The 26,420-nt window shown below is 37.7% G+C and overlaps 1 protein-coding gene across 2 annotated transcripts in view; it reads right to left on the minus strand.

Annotated features, from left to right (window-relative positions):
* Window positions 1-187: 187 nt before the first annotated feature.
* LOC108708439 (sodium/hydrogen exchanger 7) overlaps window positions 188-26,420 on the minus strand; it is a 53,326-nt gene continuing 27,093 nt past the window's right edge. Inside the window, exons 6-17 of one of the 2 annotated variants that reach the window (XM_041582383.1) lie at window positions 25,659-25,764; window positions 24,306-24,447; window positions 23,885-23,990; window positions 21,919-22,007; window positions 19,185-19,298; window positions 17,709-17,820; window positions 14,875-15,028; window positions 13,193-13,252; window positions 9,239-9,302; window positions 8,035-8,117; window positions 2,034-2,139; window positions 188-894 (exon numbers count right to left, since the gene is read on the minus strand). In XM_041582383.1, the coding sequence (XP_041438317.1) occupies window positions 646-894; window positions 2,034-2,139; window positions 8,035-8,117; window positions 9,239-9,302; window positions 13,193-13,252; window positions 14,875-15,028; window positions 17,709-17,820; window positions 19,185-19,298; window positions 21,919-22,007; window positions 23,885-23,990; window positions 24,306-24,447; window positions 25,659-25,764 (1,385 nt within the window). In that variant the 3' untranslated portion in view covers window positions 188-645. The remainder of the gene's footprint in view (window positions 895-2,033; window positions 2,140-8,034; window positions 8,118-9,238; window positions 9,303-13,192; window positions 13,253-14,874; window positions 15,029-17,708; window positions 17,821-19,184; window positions 19,299-21,918; window positions 22,008-23,884; window positions 23,991-24,305; window positions 24,448-25,658; window positions 25,765-26,420) is intronic. The other variant, XM_018247141.2, reaches the window with a different exon arrangement.

Genomic DNA, 26,420 nt, shown 5'->3' on the forward strand with positions numbered 1-26,420 from the left:
CTTTCTACAGATCAGTAAACGTTGGCCATGCTCTGAAGTGGAATTCAAATTGACATGTTTCCAGAGAACAGTAAAATGCCAGCTAGTAACTTGCACTTGGCCATGCTTATGGCAAACCATATTTTCCCCCACAACTTGACAAAATGGAAAGGCAATTTTTTGGATAAAACATTGATTTCATGCATTATAGAAGTAACGTGGACGTGTAATATGTAAGGTAGAAAAATGCATTTAACACTTCTCCCAAAGGATTGCCTTTTGGTATTAAATAACAGGCACTTTCAAACAGAGAATGATCCTTGCTCCAAAGTTAAAAGGCTGCATATGTGGGCATAGCAAAGCAGTCAGACTGGCCTCACACACAGGGTGTTCACTAGACAGTTCCAGAATTATAACCCAGTAGTTAGGCAAAAGGAAGGCTTCTGCAATTCTGTGTGCATTACTCTATCACATCTAAACCACAAAACTGCCTCATCAAAGAAAGAGAAATGATTGTAGCCTGAAAAATGTACCACTCTCAGTACCACAAGGATTATGTTTTAATGTCTGAACTGCACCCAGCTCTTCACTGCACTGGGCCGGAGATGCCCTGGCACCACTTCCTGGCTTGCATTGACTTTCCCTAATGATTGCTGGTTTCCCAGGTCATGCATTCTCCTCAAGTGGAAACACTAGCCGAGTGCCTCTGTTGGAAATCTCATAGTCTCCCCCAGCTAGTTCATGTTCCAGTGCTTCGTCGGAGCTCATTTTTGTTCTCCTGCCATCAAGGCTTGTGGTTGCTGTGTGAGAACCGGAGGAGCCATTAGCCGTTATGGTGGTGTCTCCGTAAGTTAATGTAAGGTCGCCATCATTTAGAATAAAGTCTGCATCATCCTCTCTTAACTGCTCCACATTCTGTCAAGACAAATATAGATGCTGTGAATTCGATTTGAGGGCATTAATGCACACTTTCATGTGCTGCACAGAAGGATCTATTGTATTGCTATACAACAAATATCAGATATTTCTGTATCTGAGCTTTTAATGTCGTTTTATAGCATCTTTATCCCATCTTACATACATATTTCATGCTTTATAAATATTGTTTGTCTCCTGGATTACACACATTTCTATTGATCTATAAAGAGCCTTCTATAATGCTTTCGCCTACAGGGCAGGCATAAACACAACTTCCATATTATTGATGCCGTGGTAGTCAAGGTGTTAAGAAGGGTACTACACCCAAATAATTTATATATTTGGCACAATGAATGAAAATATAATTCTAAGCAACCTTCCTGCAGTTAAAGTTATCAGTAAATGTAATTACTATACTACCAGTATTCAGTACAACCCCTACCTTTCACCCCCTTGTTGCAGCTTTTTTGTTACATATTCATTGAATTTATATATGAGCAGTGCACCCACTTGTTCACAAATTGCAAAATCAGTCTTGTTACCCAAAAACCAGCATAAAGCCATATATGTGTTAAATGTTAAAAAACCAGTTCACATTTAGGAGGATCAAGGCCTCCCACCCAAGTTAAGAATCCCTGCTTTATAAAATGCAATTGAATCCACATAATCAAGTAATATTTAAAAAAATATAAAGCAGATACTGCTGATGCAAATAGAAACAATTTGCATTCCAGATGTTTTTGGGGAGAGATATGGGCTGCATAAATCTATTATCTAAAGGGATTTTATTTTTAGTGATGAGCGGTTAAATAAAAAGCATGTTTTTTCTGGTTGTCTATTGAGAATATCTAAGCAAATATTTCCTAGGGAAGTTCTATTTTTAGGCTTTTCCTTTTTTTATTAAGAACATGTGCTATTTGATTGAAATAAAGGGTAATTTAAGAAATGGAATATGATAATATAAATCTTTTGCATTGTGGCAGACCAATTCATAAACTACAAAACAAATAGAATACAAACAAGTTTTGTGAAATTGTTATTAATTTCCAGAATATATCCCTAAATCATTACACATTTGATTTTCCTTTCTAGATCTGCCAAAGTAGTTCCAAGTCTGTAGCTAATGAAATACTTACATCATAGACCTGGGGGCTTGTGAAACACCTGGCTATCAGCCCGCACCAGCTGGGGAGAGTTGTTGATAATAGAGGGCCACTGTGGGTCAGCATCGGTTTCAGATAGCTAGTTTCATTTAAGGAAAATTCTGCGTTCATTAAACGGCTTAAATATTTCATGTACACGGTGCAGCAAAAGCAAATAGATAAATTTATTAGACATACATGAGATTGTGCTTTTTTTCCATTATCTCCAAATTTTACCCCATAACATCACAGTGATCCCAGAAATCAACATTCTAAAAATAAATAAAATTCAGCACTAAAAAAAAAAGTTGAATAAGTGCCCAGCCCTCATATTAAAAACATGCCAAATTCAATAACTGTGAAGCAACATTTATTGTCCATGGCACATACAGCTATTTCCGGGCATTATGCCTGCTGTATTTTTTTACTGCATCCAGTAACTAAAGATGGCCATACATGCAGAAACGGAACTAGAGGGGGGCGGGCCCTGGCGCAGGACGCACAGCCGGGCCCCCGTCCCCCTCCATACACCCGGAACTGGCCCGGGAATATGCGCCGTGAAGCGGCGCGCGGACTGCCGGGGGGCCCTGAGGGGGTGCGGGCCTTGGCCCGCTCGCACCCCCTGCTCCCCCGGTAGTTCCGCCCCTGCATACATGGGCCGATAAAAGCTGCCGACAGAGCGAGTCGGCAGCTTATTGGCTCGTGTATGGGGCCCCCCCAACGGGCTTCCCCGATCGAGATAGATCTCGATCTGATGGGACTAAAAATCCCGTCGGATCGCGGCCGCATCTTTTCGTTGATGCGGTCCCGCGATCCAACTGCCCGTTCCCATTCGTTAGGATCCAATCGTTGGGCCTTAGAGCCCACAATCGGATCAGCCCGATGTTGCCCACCTCAAGGTGGGCATTTCAGAGAGAGATCAGCTCGTTTGGCGACATCGCCAAACAAGCGGATCTCTCCGTGTATGGCCACCTCAAGGCTTTATCACATTTCAAACTGCAAAATAAAGGAAATGCAGTCAATGAACATACAAAAATCCTTTAGGATACTGCCAAATGGGGGAAGGCAGTCACATGACCTGGACCAAGTCAGGCTGTAAAATGCAAGACTAAAAAGCCAGTGACAATATGAGGCATTAGGTCACAATAAGGGATGACATTTTTCTGTTATATGCCTTTCATAATAATAATACCAATATCAAATATAATGTTTAATGATGGTACAAGAGATGTTTCTAGTCATAGCAGAAATAACAAAAATATCCAATAAGTCAGTAAATCTTTTGTATAGTTATGAGATCCCTTATCTGAAAAGCTGCTATACAGAAAACTCAGAATTACAGGGAGGCTATCTCCCATTGAAGTCATTTGAAGCAAATCATTCTAATTTTTATGAAAGAATAAAGTGATTTCCTTTTTCTCTGTAATGATAAACCATAATCTTGTACTAGATGCTAACTAAACTGCATAAATCCATATTGGTGGCAAAACCATCCTATTGAGTTTATTTCATGTTTAAATAATTTGCAGCATGGTGATCCAAATTAAGTTAAAGAGCCCTCATCTCTAAAAGGTTAGGTCCCAAGCATTTTGGATAATAGATCCTATAGGTGAATATAGTTGGGTGTTAGGAAATAAGCCATTCCTCATTTAAACCCTCCCAGGATCCTTTTCAAACGAAGGAGCGAGAGATTTTCTCACACAGGAGTTTCCTTGTATACCAGTGTTTTATACCTTACCAAAGGTTCTTAAAAACCTGCAATCCCCCACAGGACGTCCCATAGTGGTGGGAGTAAATTCCATCTTTGCCCCTTTATCAATTTTCCTAGATAGAGTATTGGCCCCCCTTTATACCTTTGGGTGATTCGTACATTAAGGATACTTCCCACTTCCTAAGGGAAATTCATGGTTTGGAACTGGGTGATGATCGTGTTTTACTGGCTGCTTTTGATGTGTGTAGTTTGTACACGGCAATACCACACGCCCTAGGGATGGATGCTGTACGTATTACACTTGAGAACTCACACTATAATTCAGCACAGGTGGATTTCTTTATGGAGCTTCTGGCATTGGTCCTACACAATAATTATTTTTTGTTTCAGGACACTTTTTTTCCCCAACTACAAGGGACAGCGATGGGGTCCAATGTCGCTCCTACTTATGACAACATTTTCATGAACCACTTTGAAAAAGAACACGTTTACACATGTACTGTTTAAGAAACATTGTGTGTCCAATGGTGGCGCTATATCGATGATTTGTTGGTAGTGTGGAGGGGTGACATTGGATCCCTGCTACAATTTAAGTGCACTTACATAAGAGCATCCCCATGATAAAGTTTACGCTTGAGTACAGTGAGGAAACTATTACGTTCTTGGATACAAGAGTATATCGTAAAACAAAAAACAATACCGGATTTACATGTCAATTCTACTGATCGCAATAATTTGTTGTGGCAGATGCAACCAATGCTCGAGTGTTATACGCACTGATACATTTACACACCCATATTCAGGGAAGAAGTTTGGAATAAAGGGTCATTATACATGTGACTCAAGAGTATGTGGTTTATATGCTCAAATGCCCATGCGTCTTGCATATATTGGTGAAACCATACAAACCATACAAGACAGAATTAGCCAACACAAATCTACCATAAGGAAGGAGGTAGTGAAATGACTGGTACCAGCACATTTTAGCATTGCACAAAATTCTGCTGCATTCCTTTAGGTTTCTTGCGATAGAGTCTGTTGCCGCCGCCCCCCCCCCATGACGAGGAGGCAGCAGACTCTTATTACTCCAAAAAAGAGAAAAGTCCTGGATACATACATTGCAGACAATGTACCCGAAGGGCCTCAATAGAGAGTACGACCTTCATTCATGCCTTTACAGAATATGAGTTGATTAGTATGTTCTGTTATATCAAGGAGGCGGTTAAATTGGGACTTAGACTATTATGATGCACAACCCTCAAAATGTCTTTTTGACCGTGTATGTTTGATCGCTTATGTATCACGTAGGTGATTTGCTAGCCAAGTAATACAAAGTTTTAGGGATGTACAAGTAAAAGGACCTCATGGTCAAAGACATCTTTTATATATTTAGTACAGATCAGCTTATATCAGCTTCAGATATATTATTCCAACATCCCTTTTTAGCCAAGTGACTCACAGACTCATTCACTCTGCACATGTGCTTATTTGAACTATGAATGAAGTGGTTATTTCCTGGCCTTTGGTGTTCTTTTGTATTCACTGGCAAGGCAGAATAATCAGCTGATTCCACTTACAAAAGTGTTCTGCAACTCCCTATCCCTGCATCATCTGCAAAGAATTCAACAACCATAGCAACAAGAGCTGCATTTTGGCCAAGGGGCTTTGAAACTTGATGCAAGCAAGCACAGTATTGACCAGCTACAGTTACAATAAAAGAATAGCATTAACAAGTCCCAGGGGAAAACTTAATTTAGTCTAAACCTAAAACAACCAGCCTTCATTTTAACTGTTTTATGATTTATTAACTTTTTTTTTTTTATGACCCTCTCTGTTTGGCATGGAAACTGCAGTCTAGTTAGGAGACTGACAACTCCGGGAATCTATTTTAAAGGCGCACTACCACAGTCAGGCTGATTTTAGAATATATTGAAAATGATTTTTGAAGGGATGCTGTTATGATTTTTATGGTGTAGTTTTTGATTTCTAAATTATATTGTTTACATTGCAAATAATTCACTTTACCATATAAAATGTTATTACTGAACCAAGTGTATTTTTTTAGTTGTAATACTGGTGTGTAGACGGCCATCTCAGGTCATTTTGCCTGGCCATGTGCTTTCAGAAGAAGCCAGCACTTGATGGAACTGTTTTCAGGTAAGATGTTGTTTCTCCTACTCAATGTAACTGAAGGTGACGCAGTGGGACTTGGATTTGATTATTGAGTACTATTATCATATCTACCAGGGAGCTGAAGCAAAAATTTTTGATACCTTGGTTGTCTAATTTAATAACCACAAGGTCAAGGCAGGGATGTAACTTTGATAGATATAATACTCTGTAAGGAGGTAAAATAAAAGTACCCCGTTTGACCTTTAATAATAGAATTTCCAAATTATAATCAGTCTATAATAATCTATAGTTGAGGAATCAACAATCTCCACTTATCACCAACTAAACCCTCAAGCATATAAAGTGCAAGTGCTTGGGGTCCAACAACCCAATAAAGAAGGTACTACACAGATTATTTACAATAGATTATTTATAACCATAAAAACACAATTAATTAAAAATCCAATCAATTGTATTTCATAAATTAATAAGGCGCACACGCCTTGAGAAAGCTATTATAGCGAAACGCTTTGGCGTTCTGGGTTCTCTTTGATTCTAATCAATTTGGCACGATACCTTCTTTAAAAAAAACAGTTTGGTCCAGTCATAGATTTGCAAACAGGTGGTAATTAGGTGCTGCTTGCTCAGTTCTTTCTTTCTTCTACTCTAATCTATTTTGCATTTTAAGGGACCATTGGTTTGTGGTTTTTTAGGCTTAGTCAGCTCTTAGGGTTAGTTTAAAATTCAAGACCACAGTCACGGTTACCCTGCCTGCCTCCATCTTTGTGGTGTCCCAGGGATATAAAAAACAATAGGTAGCAGCTTTTGGGACAACTCCACCATTCTCCATTTTTCCATTTCCTTCCCTTCTTCTGAACTGGAGCAAGTGGCCTTTTTTAACTAATTCAATATTTTTTTTTAATTCTGGAATCCAGATCCATCATGTCTTACCACAGTTTTTAATTTTTTGAGGAATCGTATTTATTCTATCTCCGCATTAACACTTTATATCAATCAATTTTTAATTAATTCATTGGTAACTCAATTTATTTAATGTAATGGTGTCTTACTCTAACTTATGGAATGAATTGGGAATTATAATTAATTTATAAATTATTAGAATTCATACCACCTTATTAATTAATTTATGAAATACAATTGATTGGATTTTTAATTAATTGTGTTTTTATGGTTATAAATAATCTATTCGAAGTAATTAATCTGAGTAGTACCGTCTTTATTGGGTTGTTGGACCCCAAGCACTTGCACTTTATATACTTGATTGAGGGTTTAGTTGGTGATAAGTGGAGATTGTTGATTCCTCAACTATAGGTTATTATAGACTGATTATAATTTGGAAATTCTATTATTAAAGGTCAAACGGGGTACTTTCTTTACCTCCTTACCGAGTATTATATCTACCAGGGAGCTGTTATCTTGTATCAGGGAGCGGTTATCTGGTTACCTTACAATTGTTATGTTGATAGGCTGCTGGGGGTGATATCACTCCAAAATACAGTACAGCACTAAGTCATGTTTTTCAGAGCACAATTCACATAACTGGGGGCTCCCGGGAAACTGACAATATGTCTAGCCCCATGTCAGATTTTTCCTTTTGAAAAATGGATTTCAATGCAGAATTCTGCTGGAGGAGCACTTTAATAGATACATTTTGAAAAAACAAAACATGTTTTCCTGTGACAGAATCCCTTTAACTTTTCCTCAATCTTGCAAAACAAATATGGCCAGGAAGCTCACGGCTACAGTAATCCTCAAGCAATTGCTGGGCTTCTGATCCCACATTATTATACATTCAATGAAACATGTTGCCTCTCTTTTGATGCACTTGCACATATTTTGAAACTTGTCATTTACAAAGTGCAAATATTTTTCGATTAGTATTATTAGAATGGTCATGTTGTATAACATTATTTTGCCATTGGAACACGTTAGATTGGGTTTGGTTGCAGCGATACAGCAGTACAGATGGCAACAGGCAATCTCATGAGCAGGTAACCCAAAGGTGATATGGACTTATGGTGTTTTGGGATCGCCAGTGAGACCATAAACAATGAATGTGTTTATTAATGCTAGTTGAAATGCAGGTTGCAGAAGCCATCTAAAATTTAAATAAAAGTCATCATTCTGTTCATTCACTTTAAAAAAGGATACTTGTGATCAAAGGTATACCACAGCCTAAACACCCAGGCACTTTCCTGCTTTGTACGACTGCGACCATTTAAGCCAGTGCCATCCTAAAGATAAAAACACAAAAATAACATTATTTCTTCCATGCAAAAAATTAAATAAAACAGAGACAAACAGAACCCAAGAATGTTCACAGTAGAGTTAACATTTTTTAAATTAAAGTGGTGGTTCACCTTTCATATAAGTTTTAGTATGTTATAAAATGGCCAATTCTAAGCAACTTTTCAATTGGTTGTTATTATTTATTTTTTATTGTTTTCAAACTAAATTGCTTTCTTCTTCTGACTCTTTCCAGCTTTCAAATGGAGGTCACTGACCCCATCTAAAAACATATGCCCTGTAAGGCTACAAATGTATTGTTATTGCTACTTTTTATTACTCGTCATTCTATTCAGGCCTCTCCTATTCATATTCCAGTCTCTTATTCAAGTCAATGCATGGTTGCTAGGGTAATTTGGACCCTAGCAACATGTAAACTGGAGAGCTGCTGAATAAACAGCTAAATAACTCAAAAATCACAAATAAAAAAAAATGAAAACCAATTGCAAATGGTCTTAGAATATCACTCTCTACAGTCTACACCATACTAAAAGTTTACTCAAAGGTGAACAACCCCTTTAAGGATTTTTTCCCCACATGTATATATATATTACATTATTAAGAATAACCTTGGGCAAAATTAAGATCTCCAGCAGCATCACACCAACATCTTCAGCTAGATGAGGCTTAAAATGTGTTTTAAATATGTCTCCGTATTTTCATGGTTCGGTCAGGCCTACAGTAGACAGATTTTTGACCACCGCATCTTATCATTGGAAATTATAGATGTTGAAATGCACTCCCTGTTCATGCAGCTGCCTCCTTTTCATATAAATGACAAGCATGGCCTATAGCAGATGTTGGCAGCATTAAACCAAAAGCCAGAATTCATTGTGATTTTCCTTGATGAAGACTAAAATCGAGATGGGCCAGCTTGGAAGACTGGCAGAGAGCTCACTAAACAATACAGTAGCAATGGAAATGCATGTACAGCGCATCAGTTATAAAAAATATTTACAGGGAGAATCAAATGTTCATTTAAAATGATGCCCAGAGATAAAGCAGTGCAAAAAGCCTGTACAAAATTTTAGCAAAGAAGCAGATTTCTGCAATAGAAGTTGGCACTTACTGCATGAAGTACTTGAAAGCTGTCATTTGTTGGTTCTGGATCTTGATCTGGGTCAACGCCGACTCTGTTACATAGACAAAAAAGTAGAAATTAGAATATAAAATTTATTCTAAACAGGCATTTGGGATTAAGCAAGGATTCCCAGCTCAGAGACAAATAGGTGTTGTTGAAATAATAAAATCAACCTCAAATTAAATACTGTATACACATTTTTAAGAAGAGTGAAAAACATAGCCATGGTTAGTGGTGCCCAGCACAGCAACAAGAAGTGCAACAAAGCTCGTTATTACAGTAGTGAATTCACACCAGCACAAACATAGTAAAGGCTCACAGGACTCCATGCTTGGGGAAAAAAATAAATTTCAAAACCTAACATATGCTCAAATAAAACCTGCTTTGACAAAAATAGTTCTTTGCCTATATGTTTGTGAAGATTCTTATTCATCCAGGTCTCAATTGAGAAAGCCAGTTGGATGACTGGTGAAACATCTTCAAGAAAAACACAGCAAGTCTAGTTGATTCGACTTATTTCTACAGATATTTTCTGTCTATATCCATATTTTGACAGGAGTATGTTTTCTAGCCATTGCATTCATTGTGTGCCCCAGTACCAATGGCTTGTTTACAGTTATGCGATGGTTCATAATTATCCTGTGTGTGGATAACATGTACAGATATATCACAAACCACAATATACATTTCTTTTGCTCAAGTACAGTATTACTCTATATGTAAAAGTAAAAAACCCTCAGGAAAGTGACATAAAAACAAGAGTAAAGATTAAATTTACATTACTTTGGAAAGGTGCTCAGTCCCCTGACCAATTCTGATTTTACTGAATAACTAATCTTATACTATTTTTTTTTATTTCAAAATACTCAAGACTAAAATCAATTTTAAGTCTGGGGTTTTTAGAATGTTCATGTCTAAAACCCCCACAGTTAAGGAATTCAGGGTGTGAATCAGGACATCTATGAAAATGAAAACATTTCACACTGATAAAATAAGGGGTACAAAACAAAACCAATATCTCAGAATGTTGATGTCACAATGAGCACTGTTGGTTTAGTAACAGGGAAAGCAAACGACTCATTCTGCCTGGAAGAACTATTAGAAAGCATGTCTGCCATACCTAAAGTATATTGGCAGCAGGAATCAAAATTAACTTCAGGTACGGGACCTGGGGTTTTCCGGATAACGGATCTTTCCATAATTTAGATCTTCATACCTTAAGTCTACTAGAAAATCATGTAAACGTTAAATAAACCCAATAGGCTAGGTTTGCTTCCAATAATGATTGGTACAAGGTACTGTTTTATTATTACAAAATAGTTTGTACTGAAAATTGTGACTGAACATTGGATGGCACCTTACAATAAGACAGTGTGTCACTTTTCTGGCATGTCAGAGTTGAGCTGGTCAACTTTTAAGTGAAGTGATTGGATTGTAAAGTGGATACGCCTTGGAGCAACAATTCAGTTGCAAAGCGGTAGGGCTCAGATGTTTTCTGGAGTGACAAATGACACGTCACTATCTGGTGGAAAACTCTGGCCTTGGCAGACAACAGGAAAATGCTACTTGTCTGAATATGTAATACCAACTGGGAAATTTGGAGAAATAATGGATTGGAGCCACCACATTCCAGTGAAAACAATACCATTCCTCACACTTCATGGCAACATTTTGGGGAAGGGCAATATAATGTTCCCCATGCACAAACTGTTTAATTGGTTTGCTAAAATAAGTATGGTAGAACTCAACTAGCCTGCACAAAGAGCTGTACTCAACCCAAATTAACACAATGGTCTAACATTTATTGAAACAGACTTTCCAGCATAGTAAAGGCACTAGAGGAGCAAAGGAATTACCAACTTTATTAATATTTTGTTTTGAAATTGTGATATTGGGTGGTGTCCACTGGTGAAATCACCGTCTTAAAAGAAATGTATATTTTGCAAAGAAAAAGGAATCCAGTGTTCAACGTTGAAATGAACACTCACCAAAAATATAAGCAATACATTTGATATCTGTTAATAAAGGAAAGGTAACTAATTCTACACTAATACCACAAGCCTGTAAATGCATTCTTCTACAGACATTAGACTCATCTGAAACCGCTTGCTGGAACATTAGAAAAACAATCAATTCTTCATCTAACCACAGAGTGCCCATTGTTCTGCCATCAGAAGAGTATGTGATGTGAAGGGTATATCATGGGATTCCAGCCAAAGCCTGAACAGCTCAGGACAGTGCAGTAGCTATTTGCTCTGCAGTTTTGAAGCACTGTTAAATGGAGAAACCAGAGCTAAAAAGGAAATCTTGTACTTATTCAAGAGTATATGGCCCATCAGCATATGATTAATTTGCAGCTCTCCCTTGAACATTTCACTTAAAGGGACAGTAATACCAAAAAACGTATTAAAGTAATTAAAATCAAAATGTACTGTTGTTTTGCACTGGTAAAACTCAGGTGTTTGCTTCAGAAAGACTACTCTAGTTTTTATAAATAATCTGCTGTGTAGCCATGGGGGCAGCCATTCAAGCTGAAAAAATGGAGAAAAGACACAGGTTACATAGAACATAACAGAGAAGTCCTGCTATATAACCTGTGCCTTTCCTCCTTTTTTTCCAGCTTGAATGGCTGCCTCCATGGCAAAACAGCAGCTTGTTTATATAAACTATAGTAGTCTTTCTGAAGCAAACACACCAGTTTCACCAGTGCAAAGCAACAGTACATTATATTTTAATTGCTTTGATAAATGTTCAGTTTTTGTTGTTACTGTTCCTTTAACACTATCACTTGTGAGGCCAAGAGCACTAACATCATAAACAAATAAGTAAAACAAAATGTATTATTATTATTTATCTAATAATCTATACTGAAGCCTTTTCATATTTTTGTCATTACTTGGCTGTTAAGGAACGTGGCTGATTCTGTTCTCATGTCAGCCGAAGCAACATTCATAAAGAATATAAATAAAAAAGTAAAAATAGACCTCTGTTTAAGTGGGGCTTAACTTTCACTTTCATTTTATCTATGTTTAGGATGGGCAGTGCGAAGTATAGGAAAACAAATAAGCTTAACTAGTCAAGCAGTATAAGCTCCAAGGATATTGAGAAGGGTGGGCAATACCCACCAGCCTAGTTTTATGCTCAGCAGGGCCTATAAAGATCCACTTTTTGGTGAGGTTGTCAAACAAGAGGATCCCACTCATGTGTCCACCCTGAAGTCAATTGATTGGATTGCATACTGTCAGGGTGAGGACTACATAAACAAGCCATGTTCCCTACACCAATGAGATTTTTTTTAAACCTGCCTGCTAGATATCTGCCAGATTTTCGGGTAAAGGCAGGACAGTCTGCGGACATTATACATGGGCCAATATGCTTTCTGGAAAAAGTTGGCAGATTTTTTTCAGCCCATGTACAGTCAATTGAATGAGCACATGGGGAAGAAAGCCTGATGCATCCAGCTTCTGTCAATATTAGTGGGCTCCAAGGTGGAGCTTGAGTCTGCAGACGTTATACATGGGCCAATTTGCTTTCTGGATCAAGTTGGCAGCTTTTTTTAGCCCATGTACAGTCAACTGAATGAACACAGGGGGGAAAAAAGCCTGATACATCCCCCTTTTTTCAATATAAATGGGCTCCAGGGTGGAGCTTGAGGCTAGAATTATTCAAACATAAATAGAACACCAGCAGATTTTGTAGATTTTTACTGAGATTATACATCATCCACATCACATCTGGAAAGAGAGCAGTGGTTATAGGGTGATCAAGTAAACAGGACATGAAAGTTATAACCAAGGATAAAAATTGCTTGAGCACAGAGATTATTTGCAGAAGAGATAGTGTATGCTGGGCAGTGCAAGCCAAATGTAAGTAGTGTAAGGTTAAAGTACGTCAGGCAACAAGCTCAGAGTTAACATACAAGGCTGCTGTAGGCGGTTTCACCTGACATACTGCCAACGTCTAACAGTCGCATCTTCCAGCGATGGCACATGGTCACCAACTCTGGACAGCACAAGAAAGTTAACCCCGTTATCGAATATACATATTTTTAATTTGAAATTAAGTTTAAAAATGGCTGACCAGCCTACTTATCACTTAAATACCCTTACATCATACCACAATTTATATCCCATGAAAACCACCATAGACTCAAGAGACTCAGAGCAGCACTACTTTGGGGGTTTACTGGTGTATTGAGGTGGACCTTTCTGATAAGGCTTACTTGGTTTTAACTTTTCCTTCTCCTTTAAAATATGGTTTACATTGCTGCAATATCCCCAGTGGGCCCTGGTGCAGACACATCTCCAGCCTTTACTGCAGACCTGAGTGGCACTTTAAATGCACTTTGTGTTGCATAATAGTTTTTTTTTTAATAAAACTGTACCAGTGAGTACAAGTTAGAAATTATTGGAATTTGACACCACAGAACAGAATACCACAGTACAAGTCTTATACAAAAAGTAGAAGATATATTTATAGGATATAGCTCTGCAATGTTAAAAATCAACCAATTTGCTCTTCAAATGACCTTTCCTCCTTCCTAGTAACCACCTCATATGCATTCCTATAGGACTTTACTAGAACAGATCCCTACCTTTGGAACTCATTACCTCACAGCGACAGAAACTCCCCTACCATGCAGAGTTTTAAAACTCACCTCTTCTGTAAAGGTTACAGACTTGCCTAATAACCTTTAAAGGGGGCCTGTCATCAAGAAATAATTGCAAATCCAATTTTATCAAGCAAAATAAAATTTATTTACACTATAAAATATTTAAATCTTTTTTTTAGTCTTGAAATTCACAAACACAGCAAGCAGGTAGGTGCCATTTAGTGGACACTATTATTAGGCAAGCTTTCCATCATGCCAAAATCTTGTTTATGTGCCAGAATGGGGCACCTGATGCCCCTGACCATGCACTGGCTTCCCAATTAGATGGTGAGGAGGGAGGGGGAATGAGAATGAGAGGAGTGCAGTGACTTCTAGGAAGGGCAGAATGGAAAGTGAAAGCAATTGCCTGCCCTATCTATGCCTCAGGCAGGCAAAATATGATTGACACCTGAGACTTTTACAGGTTTACGAGTTTATAACAGGTATGGTTGTTTTAATAATAATAATAATAATAATAATAATAATAATAATAAATAAAAAAGAATTTGGGTTTCATTTTTAATTTCAAAAGGACTTTTTTATACAGCTTTTTATGTCTGGGTGACAAGGACATGTCTTTGAAATCTTTAAATACCTGCCACCCAGTTCGTTCAAATGTTAATAGTAAGGTTACAGCAGTCACATAGTATTCTTTCTCCTCCGCTAACCCACTTGGCCTCCTCAATCTGGAATGTACTTTGGCTGTTGGCTACAGAGCATGTTGAGTTCTCCTCAACTCAGATAACTAAACATTCTCTCCAGTCTAGCAGCCAATGAAGTTATGGCATTTTCAGGTTCCCACAGAAACTCTGCTCTAGCTGTGTCTTACTTATCCCCACCCCTATATATTGTAAGCCCTTGCAGGCAGAGCCTCATTATTATGCACATCGCTATAGAATATGCTGGAGCTTTATAAATGAATGTAATATTAGTAAAAACATATTTATTACTGTTATTCATGTCAATTACTTACCTGATATTCAGCCAGGACAGCATAGGGGTTGTGCCCCCACCAATAAACCACACTGTGAAGAAGACAATGAGAAGGGTGGTGGAAAACATCATCTGATGAGAGTATGTAGCTGTATCTCGGATGGACAGAGCAAATGCCATAGCACCTCGAAGACCTTAAAAAAAAACAAAAAAAAAACATACTTTGTTATCTAGGCAGTTATTTGTATTTTTACAATAAATTTTTCAGCTGTAATGAGTGCAAACAAGAGGTCAAAGAAAATAAAAGGAGAACCCAAATAAAGGGGTTACTCACAAAGGTGGAGTAAAGAAAGACTGAGTACAATTGTTTTGAAAAGAACATCAAATCCACAAAAATCACATTTTTGTGAATGCTGTGTATTTCGGTCTACACAGTTGTTTGTTTCATTAACAAATCATCAAACAGTTTTCTCAATTTTAATTCAAATTTCCTGCATACTCCACTTTTGTGAAATATTTCCACACACTACACCCTGAGCTGTAATAACCTAATGTACAGTCATATGAAAACGTTTGGGAACCCCTCTCAGCCTGCAAAATAATTTACTCCACTTTAAACAAAAAAGAGAACAGTGATTTGTCTTTCATTTCCCAGGAACATCGGAGTACTGGGGTGTTTTCTAAACAAAGATTTTTAGTGAAGCAGTATTCAGTTGTATGAAATTAAATCAAATGTGAAAGATTGGCTGTGCAAAAATGTTGGTAATTTTGCTAATTTGAATGCATGTAACTGCTCAATACTAATTACTGGCAACACCAAATTGGTTGGATTAGTTTGTTAAGCCTTGAACTTCATAGGCAGATGTGTCCAATCATAAGAAAAGGTATTTAAGCCAATTGCAAGTTGTGCTTCGGTTTGTCTCTCCTCTAAAGAGCATGGGATCCTCAAAGCAACTCTCAAAAGATCTGAAAACAAAGATTGTTCAGTATCATGGTTTAGGGGAAGGCTACAAAAAGCTATCTCAGAGGTTTGAATGGTCAGTTTCAACTGTAAAGAATGTAATCAGGAAATGGAAGTCCACAGGCACAGTTGCTGTAAAACCCAGGTCTGGCAGGCCAAGAAAACTACAGGAGCAGCATATGCTGAGGATTGTGAGAATGGCTACAGACAACCCAACAATCACCTCCAAAGACCTGCAAGAACATCTTGCTGCAGATGGTGTATCTGTACATTGTTCTACAATTCAGCAAAATTTGCACTAAGAAAATCTGTATGGCAGGGGGATGAGAAAGAAGCCCTTTCTGCACTCACGCCACAAACAGAGTCACTTGTTGTATGCAAAAGCTCATTTAGATAAGCCACAGTCATTTTGGAACAAAGTGATATGGACTGATGAGACAAATTTAGTTATTTGGTCATAACCAAAAAAAAAACAAAAACAAAAAAAAACACTTTGCATGGCGGAAGAAGAACAAGGCATTAAAAGAAAAACATCTGCTACCTACTCAATATTGGTGGAGGTTCCATCATGCTGTGGGGCTGTGTGGCTAGTTCAGGGACTGGGGCCCTTGTTAAAGTTGAGGGTCTGATGAATTCAACCCAATATCAATAAATTCTTCAGGATAACGTTCAAGCATCAGTCACAAAGTTGAAGTTACGCAGGGGTTGGATATTCCAACAAGACAATGACCCTAAACACACTTCGAAATCTACAAAGGCATTTATGCAGAGGGAGAAGTACAATATTTTGGAATGACCGTCATAGCCCCCCTCCCCCGAATATCATCAAAAATCTATAGGTTGATTTAAAGCAGGCTGTCCATGCTTGGCAGCCATCAACTCCAAAGAATTAAGAGGGGTTCCCAAACGGTTTCATATGACTGTATATTACTATTAGCATTGCAGGACAAACTAAGCAAAATGAAAATCTGTTCTGACTTGCATGGCAATTTGAACATGCTCCATGGAATTGTTATGCAGTGGTAGGTTATATTTTTAACCCATATTAAAATGAAACGCACATAAAACCTGACAAATCACTTATGACTTCCATGAAAATTCTGCTGTTACTGTGAGGCTAACTATATATATTTCAATATCTTAATACTCGTTCAGGTAGTGGAGCCATACATGTAAAGGGACGTCCTATAAACTTTCTGAATTAAAGTTCACTGATAGATAATTGCCTACTTTTCGACTACGTGTTGTACTACAACAGACAGAGGGACTTGCCTAATCATACCTGCCAAAACACAATAAACAACCATAAAGGAAATGTGTCTCTACTAGATAATTTGTAGAATCCTTTTGTGAAAGTGCATCTCCGATCTGTATTGTCAAGTGATGGTTAATATACAGCAATGAAACCTTAGAAGCAACTCAGTGGTTCCAGCTGTTACTGAGAGACTAAAAGCTAATGGCTCACATGGGATTTTGTATTTTAAATAAAGAAAAAAAGCTGTGCATATGTCAGAATTGCTTAAGATTATGGTTAATGTGAATCTATGGGCTTATGGTTCGTTCATACAAATGGTTACCTTAAAGACACAGATGTCGCTATACTGGGAAGATAGCTGCCACAATCACAACAATTCACATTATCGATAACAGGAAGAAATTAAAGTCAATTCTGTTTGTTTTGATCCCATGGTTTTTAGATGAAAAACAAAGCTGCAAATTACCCTGTGAGCCATTAGAGAACCTATCAGAAGTCAATTGTGTTTGTTTTCCAAAAAGGTGCTGAATTGGCACGGATATCTGCCTGGGCACACAAACTCAAACATCGGTTTGTATCTTAAATGATCACTGCCTCACAATACAGTTGAACTTAACTAGGTTTCATGAAACAGAGCAGATAACATGGGACAACCTACCTGAGAACATCAACATGTGCTGAAAGTTCCACCCAATTTTGTGCCTCCTTCCCAAATTCAGGAAAAACGAGAGAGGATAAATATGTGCAGCTCTGCCAACAAAAATAGCAACCTAGGAGAAGGCATTTGTCAAGGAATCAATCTTGAAGGAGCTGCGGATAATGAATGTTCCTGGCTCAGACTGTACTAATGGAATAAATCTCATACCAATAATGAACTTATTTTTAAGATTAATGCAAGCCAGGACCGGTTATCAAGAATGCTTGGCACCTGTGGTTTTACAGATAACGAATCTTTCCTAATTTGGATCTTCATACCTCAAGTCTACTTACTAGAAAATCATGTCAACATTAAATAACCCCAATAGGCTGGGGTTGCTTCCAGTAAAAAATAATTATATCTTAGTTTGGATCAAGTACAAGGTACTGTTTTTAATATTACAGTGAAAAATGAAATAATTTTTAAAAATATGGATTATTTGCATAAAAAGGAGTCTGTGGTAGATGGCCTTTCGATAATTTGGAGTTTCCAGATAATGGGTCCCTTACATGTAACATACAATATAAACACATATTACAGGAAGTTATATGAAGTAAAGGATCAGACATGCAATAATCTTGTAGCCCTTAAATGAAGTGGGGCAGCTGACAAAACAGAGTACTCTGTATCTCCTTGGTACCAGACAAATTTGTATTATATGAGATACTTGCGGCCTAGCAGTCAGCAGAGATGATATTTCACACAGCACAGACAGTATTTCCCTGAATCTATGTTCCGTCTCTACTCCTATATCTATGAGAAAGTGAGTTAGCAGAGCAGTTTGCAAGCGTTGCAATGAAGTCACATCCATTCAGTTAGCAAAAAAGAACAATGCACATCTGTTTGTGTTTAAAGTTTAAAGTATATCTTATAGGGGGGGGCTCATTTTGCGTAGAAGATGTATTAGAGCTCACTCTTTTAAAAATCACCAGAAATCCTACATGCTCTCTACATGCAAAATTTGTAAAAAATAAATAAATAAATTAAAAAAAAAAAAAGGGCAATTATTTTGTTAGATTTTGTTTGTACTGGAATCAGTTAGTTGAGTGAGCTGTAATACATCTGATATGAAAGGAAGCCCCCCTATAAGATATATTCGATCATTCAGAATGAAGAGAAACAGATGGTGTGAGAGAGGGATAGTGAATATAAACTTGATTATTTAAGAAACGCAGAATTTTTAATTAATTGTATTTAGAAAGTTTCTTACTTCAGTATGAGGAAGCTTACATTTGGTTTTCATTTTCACGATAGCTCCCCTCTAAGTATTAAGCCAATTGCTTAGTCATCTAATTATTCCTTTGTACCACAAGCTATTTAAATATACTATTCTCTGATTTCCGATAGAAAAGAGTACTCTTGACAGGGCACCTGGCAGGTCTGCTGGCAGTGCTGGGAATTGTTAATTACACATTTGAGCAAACAAGAAAAGGATACAAAAGCCCCTACAATAAAAATGGGGCTAAACACGTGCTTCTGGAAGGTGAAAAGTGCCAAGCCCATGTATGAAAAGATAAAGTTCTCCGCCAGAAAGTGCAGGACTTCAAACAGCTGCAAGGAGGGAAGAGAGAGAAGGTAAGAGACACATGGACATACAGTCACAAAATGGTTCCCATGCATCAGCTTTGGGCAGTGCCGGGGAGATAGCATACCTGTTAATACACACATATGACATGACATTGTAGGAGGCCAAATACTGTAAGTGGGCAAAGAGACCATTTTTTGTGACATTTGCCAAAGCATGAGGAACCTCTGGGATTCCAGTAAAAATAATCCACTAATTAGTATTTCCCCTAGACTCTCTGCATGATTTAGCTGAAATTAACTCTTATAAGCCTTCTGTATATAACTGTAGCTGACAGACTAATGAACCATGATAAATGTTGGTGCTGTAAATTTGATGAGATGTTATTTCAAGGCTGTGAAAGTCCTGGATTTGCCTGTCCAAAAACATAAGCTGTACATGGAATAAATAAAACGGGCAATAACAATGTAGCGGATCACTGACATTTGTATAGTTACATAAGCTGATGCGAACTGACAGGTATGAGCAGTTGAATAGAAAGGGTTACAGGAAAGTACCTTAAAGCCGAAAATATACAGTAGGAGGAAGATGACTCACAATTTAAAATAAATCTAAGTATAGTTTCCTAAATGTATTTTTAGTGCTAGGAACTTTGTAATGCCTGCCTGTATGTCTCATCTCTTCCCTACTTGAGATCCTCTTTGAAGGTTAGCAGCCAGCAGCTGTTCTATTGACAGGTGCTCTAAGGTAGCAGTTGCTGCAACTGGTATCAAACCATCCTTGAGCTGCATCTCTCAGGTAAACATAAGATGGACAGCCCTTCAAGCACCAGCAAGAAGGACAGCTAGAAGTTGCTGAACTTTAATGGCATTCAGAGCAGGGGAGAGAAGAAAAAAACTGCAGAAATGATCCCATGTACCTCAAAGCTGGTATAACGTTTTTAACAAACGTACATTACAAAGTTGTTAATTTAGTGCTAGGGACCTATACTTACATTTTAAAAATAAAATTACTTTAAATTCCCTTTAAGGAAAAGCCTGCGCTTGCATGTGTTTCCTCTGTGTACTCCCACACTCCAAAAACATCCAGGCATGTTAATTGGCTCCTAATAAAATGGACCATTGTGTGTGTGTGTGAATGTAATAGGGACTTCAGATTGTAGGCTCTGCTGGGACAGGGACTGATGGATGCTGTGAAATCATCAGGGCTGTGGAATATGTTGGCACTATATTATGATAATACAATTTGTAGAATTAAAGCTATGTATAAAGAAGAAATGCAACCTGACTGGAATAAATAACAGTCATAGAGGTTAGAACTTAAATTACTTATAAAAATGCTGGACACCCTTAATTAATGGAATACAGTTCACAGCACACCAGTATCATACAGAGTAGAGCTGGATTCGAGCAGGAAGTATCTCACCCTTACACACTGGTGGGTGCACAGCTCATATCTTACACCTGGGAGAGGTTGTATATTTTAAAATATAAGTGTAGTTTTGGTAGCAGTGAAATTAAGTGCAACACATGGTTATGGATTTTTTGCATTTGTAAAACCCTCTACACTGGGGCACCAAAACATATAGCAGGTGATCGGGGGTGATTTTAGTTTAAAAGCTGCCTGAGGCAACGTTCAAGATACGCCCACCCCCCACTTACTTTTCCATAATTGCCGGGAGTCATGGGGGGCTGCCTCGCTAGCACAGAGAGTGCAACTGCAGAATTTTGTGTGTAATGACCGGAAATTTGGCTCTTAAAGTTAGCAGGATTTGCAGGTGATGCTCACAGGACTGAAGTATCTGGGGTAAGTGAGAAGCACTGTATCATAGTACTAAGGAATGTTGTAACTAAAGGGTAGGGACAGACCCAGACTAAAAATCTGAATTCTGTAAAATGCCAGAGGGGCTGCTGTAAAATGCCATAGACAGTCACTATACAGTGGGCCTGTGGGAGGCTGATTGAGCCTCTTTGTTCTTGAAATGCCAAGGCCTATTTTGAATCCCAGTCCAGACCTGGGTGGGGGTGGCCTACATCTCTATAGATGTTGCTGAACTGTAGCTCTTGGGGGAGTTGTAGTTCAACAAAATCTGGAAGGTTGCCTATCTATGCTGCGGTGCTTAAAATACTGGCTACACAATGACTAATTCTGTACAAGCCACAACCCTGTTTCATGTAAACTCAAGAAAGTTTCTCATGTATATAGTATGTATAAACATGGTTGTTTAACCACAAACACAAAGCAACATCTTGTATAAATATATGTTAAAATGAATAAGACTGAATGCAGCCCATTCTCATACATTCATTAACAAAAGAACACAAAAAAAAACTTTTAAAATGTTTATTTCCAGATAAAAGCTGGACTGAACTGGCTTTAAAAACGCAAATTAGGAAAACATGCTGCCTAATGGGCTGTTAAATTAAATTTAGTATTGCATGCAAAAGAATTTAGTATAGTATGCAAAAGAAACTAATTAAATAAACTTTGTAGGATTTTGGTAGATCTAGAATCAGTAACCTTATTAAATAGAGAGTCCAGTATCACACACACACTCCTATTTCATTCCAAACGAATGCCTGGTTTCTGTGGCCACAAAGACTACCAATGGAGGGGGTGAATCACAGTTTAATAGAGTACTCTTACCTGTTTGGTTCTGTTCCTTGACTCAGAAGATAAATTATTAAACGAGTAATGAGCTTGTGTGATGCCACAGAAAAGAACAGCCACTACACCTATTAACAGATATACATATGTAAGTAGGCTTTGATACTGATGGAGATGAACATTCAGCACCATATGATAATTGGCCTGAGCAACAATAAATGAAACAGCTTGCAATGTTAGCAACAAATATTACACAGTCTACTATGGATCATTTCCTAAGACAAACAAATATTTTACACATACTGTACAGGTATGGGATCCATTATGTGAAAAACCAATTACCGCAGTTGTTTTCAGACTTTTGGGGTTCAAGACCCTTTATGTGGTCTACAATTTGTTCAGGGTCCCATTTAACTCATAAGAAGGGGTGCAATTTAATATATTTAATGGAAATAGAACATATGGAGCTAGATCTGAAGAACAGTGTTCCATTTCATTTTTCAGCTGAAAAACCCCATCACTGCCAGTAACTTATTCTTTTTGAACACTCATTCCTGGATCAACTATATTTTCTGTTCACACTTACTAGCATGACCAAATGCAGATCTACAAAAACAATCTTTTAATAGTCATCCTAATTCTTCCCATGAATATCTAGAGCAGTAAATAAGAGTTGATCCGATATCTTACCCCATCTGGCCATAAGGCCAGGCTTAAAATCTAAAAGGTGTGATATAAGTGAGACCAAAGGGGAGGGGGGGGGGAATAAATATATAACCATATATGGAAGTTTATAATGGAGGAATAGTTTGATGGTAATTAAAGGGATACTGTCACAGGAAAAAATATTTTTTTCAAAACGCATCAGTTAATAGTGCTGCTCCAGAAGAATTCTTCATTGAAATCTGTTTCTCAAAAGGGCAAACAGATTTTTTTATATTTAATTTTAAAATCTGACATGGAGCTAGACATGTTGTCAATTTTCCAGCTGCCCCTATTCATGTGACTTGTGCTCTGATAAACTTCAGTCACTCTTTACTGCTGTACTGCAAGTGGGAGTGATATCATCCTCCTCCCTTCCCCGCCTCCCAGCAGCCTAACAACAGAACAATGGGAAGGTAACTAGATAGCAGCTCCTTAACTAGGGTTGCTGCCTTTTCTGGAAAAAAATACCGGCCTTCCTTTATGCTTGCAATTTTTTCCTATTAATAACATTGGCATCAAGCATCATTTTTTACCGGCCAGGCCTGTAAAATACCGACCCGGTGGCAACCCTATCCCTAACACAAGATAACAGATCTAAGAACAGCACTCAATAGTAAAATCCAGTTCCCACTGAGACACATTCAGTTACATTGAGTAGGAGAAACAACAGTCTGCCAGAAAGCAGTCCCATCCTTAAGTGCTGGCATGACCAGACAAAATGACCTGAGATGGCTGCTTACACACCAATATTACAACTAAAAAAAAAAAATACAATTGCTGGTGCAGGAATTAAATTTTATATTGCAGAGTGAATTGTTTGCAGTGTAAACAGTGAAATTTAGAAATAAAAACTACACCATAAAAATCATGACAGAATCCCTTTAAAGTGCATGGTTGCTAATAAGCTGAAAGCCTGGTATTGGCAAATATCTCAGAAACCACTAAAAACAAAAAATAGATGCAAAATGCCAAAAAGTGTTCAGAGAACAAAGTGTTCCAGTTTACATAAATTCATTTTATGGGTTAGATCCCCTGTAATGTCTAGGTTAGGGAAGGGGAGCCTTAATCAATGTCTAGGGGTCTGGACCCATGTACCACTTGAGATGAATGGCTTTGATATAAAGTTTGACAACCACTAGGTTAATGTTGGGGGACAAATGTATTAATTTTCAAGAAAAATCCCAGTAAGTTCACTCTCGCAATATATTGCATTTGTGTTGCAGCAATTGCTTTTTGTTTACAACTACATTTTTTTCTAAAATGGTGTTTAGTGCCACTAACGTTATGGCTATTCTCTTACCTGTAAAGCCGCAAGCCTCTGCCAAGAGGAAGGTACTCCAAGAGAGCAGGAAGAAGAGCGCTGTCTCCAGTAAGGGGAAGCAATGGAGCTTTGTAAACTTGGTCACGTTACCAACCAGTTAAGAAAACCAACTGTAGAAGGCCGCTTTAGCAATTTTATGGTGAGAAAACACAAAATATGCAGATCACTGACTGTATTGCCATCTACTGTAACAATGGAGTGATTAAAGACAAAGAAGATGGTAAAAAAGAAAATGGAGATGTATGGGAAATACTGGGGTTTGACATAGTAAAAGACATGAAAATATCGGAGATGGAATGTGTGTAAAATTGTAGCAGAACTAGCTGTAACCTATGAAATGTATAATTATGATATTATTTAAAAAAACAAATTAAAAAAACCACTTAATCAGAAAGGATATAAGAGCTGTTGAAACACCAGTACAAACTCCCATAGCAAAAGAGCCACTAAATATCCCAACAAATACGCCAACAGACTTGAAAAATGCAGAAGCATCAAATGTGTGCATGTTCTCCGCAGTGGGCTGGTAAGCAACAATTGACCTAAAGAGAAGCAAACAGGGCTATTCAGTTACAGGTCTTCAAGGGAAACAAAAAGGAGCATTGACACATGTATAAAGAAGCCTGGCTCCCAAGACGGACTTCATAGTAATGCAAAAAAATATATTTTTTCCAGTCATTCATAACAGCCAACATAGACAGCACTAAACTGATTAGCTGGCAACATGATACAATCTTAATGGCCAGAGCCCAGCAATTTACTTAAAGATGTAGGGTCACATGAAATCATGAGTGTTGAAACATTATTTACTTTATATTAAAAGAAACCAAAATGCTGGTCATTTTAAAATCAAAATGCTGATTTTACTAGTGACTAGTAGTGCTGTACAATCACTATCTACAAATACAAATAGCATGTATTCTATGAATGGTGAATACGTTCTGAAAATGCATACGAAAGTGAATGTCAGACAGGAGGGGTCATTTGTTTATGTGAAGGCAGTGTGCAAAGTGCAAAAATTAAATAAATAGATAAAAAAAATGAAGTCGGCCATTGTTTTGCCTTTTGCTTATGGACTTTCTCTGTTCGTAAATTACTGCAGCTTTCTGTGCTCACATTCGGAATTCATAGACCTGTGAATGCCTGCATTGCTGCCCATCGTATGGCAGATGATAAGGACAGAACTGATATGGGCCTTACCGGTGATGTTGCTCAGAGCAACCAATCAGATCTTTGCCTTTGTTCTCCAACTGTTGAAATCTAATTGCTGATTGGTTGTCCTGGGCAACATCACCGGTAATACTTCACTTCACTTTTTACACAGCATGATAAATAGGCCCCTTGTTGTGCTTGCATGCTGTGCAGCCTGTGTATAAAGCACATGTAGTGCTGACTTCGGTTTAAAATGTCTCAAGAAAGTTTTGCAGCCACTGGTTAGTGAACATTATGTGAAAATGCCTGTATAGTATATTCATATCCTAATGTTAATGGTTCTTTAATCTGGGTCATGCAGAGATCCCTGATTTCTTTGAAAAAATATATTGAATTCATGCATATTGATTTTAAGTTTCTTCTGGGACTCCATAATAGCTGGAAACTAAGGTGCACTTCTACATGGCGAAAAAAGCAGGTGGGTTTTTTTGGGTTTTTTTTGTAGCTGGGTTTTGAATTATCGTGATCATTTAGATTGACTGACATTTTTATAAAAGCCTTTAAGAATATTTGTGTAAAATGCATTTTGGTTGGTACTTACGAAGACAATACAAGGGCTACAGCATCATTAAGGACACTTTCCCCAAAAAGAAGAGCATACAAATCTACATCTGCCCTCAGATCATTAAATATGGCAAGGACAGTTACTGTAAAAGAAGCATAATAAAATATAATTAATTATTTTGCCACTGCAGAGTTTATATATACATTTCTGGCAGTTACCAGTCTACTCATTATTCATCTTATGCCTTGGTGTTATCTTTATTGCATGAGCCATAGAGAAAGAGAAAACACTTTCAGCCTTTTATCAGTTACAGTTATACATCAAGAGGTTTGTAAGAAGCATCACAATTTATTATTTTTAGAACTAAACAATATAATTTCACAATACTATTTTTATGCAGATGATTTGTAGTATATTCAAATGGTGCCTGATGTAAAGGATACATTTCGTAACTTACATGTAAATTTATACTAGAACGCTATTATATTCATATATAAATATTTCATGGAGAATTAATTGACTCCAGCTTCAGTAGCAGCTGCTGAAAACCAATATGTGTGAAATTATTTTGTAATCAAAATGTCTCCATCTAGCAACTCTTTGGGGTACTGAGGGATACCTCCACTACAAAGTCATTTGGCCACCTCCATTTAATTGCTCCTTAATGCAATATCTGAAATCCGCATAATGCCTTTTTGTCTGTGGAACACAAGGTGCTGAGTGTAGTGTTACAAAGGATGGGAAATAAGCAATAAACACACTTGAAAGTTATAAACTCATGTAAACGATCTCCGGCAT

The sequence above is a fragment of the Xenopus laevis genome, chromosome 2L (assembly GCF_017654675.1).
Source record: "Xenopus laevis strain J_2021 chromosome 2L, Xenopus_laevis_v10.1, whole genome shotgun sequence".
Classification (NCBI taxonomy): domain Eukaryota; kingdom Metazoa; phylum Chordata; class Amphibia; order Anura; family Pipidae; genus Xenopus; species Xenopus laevis.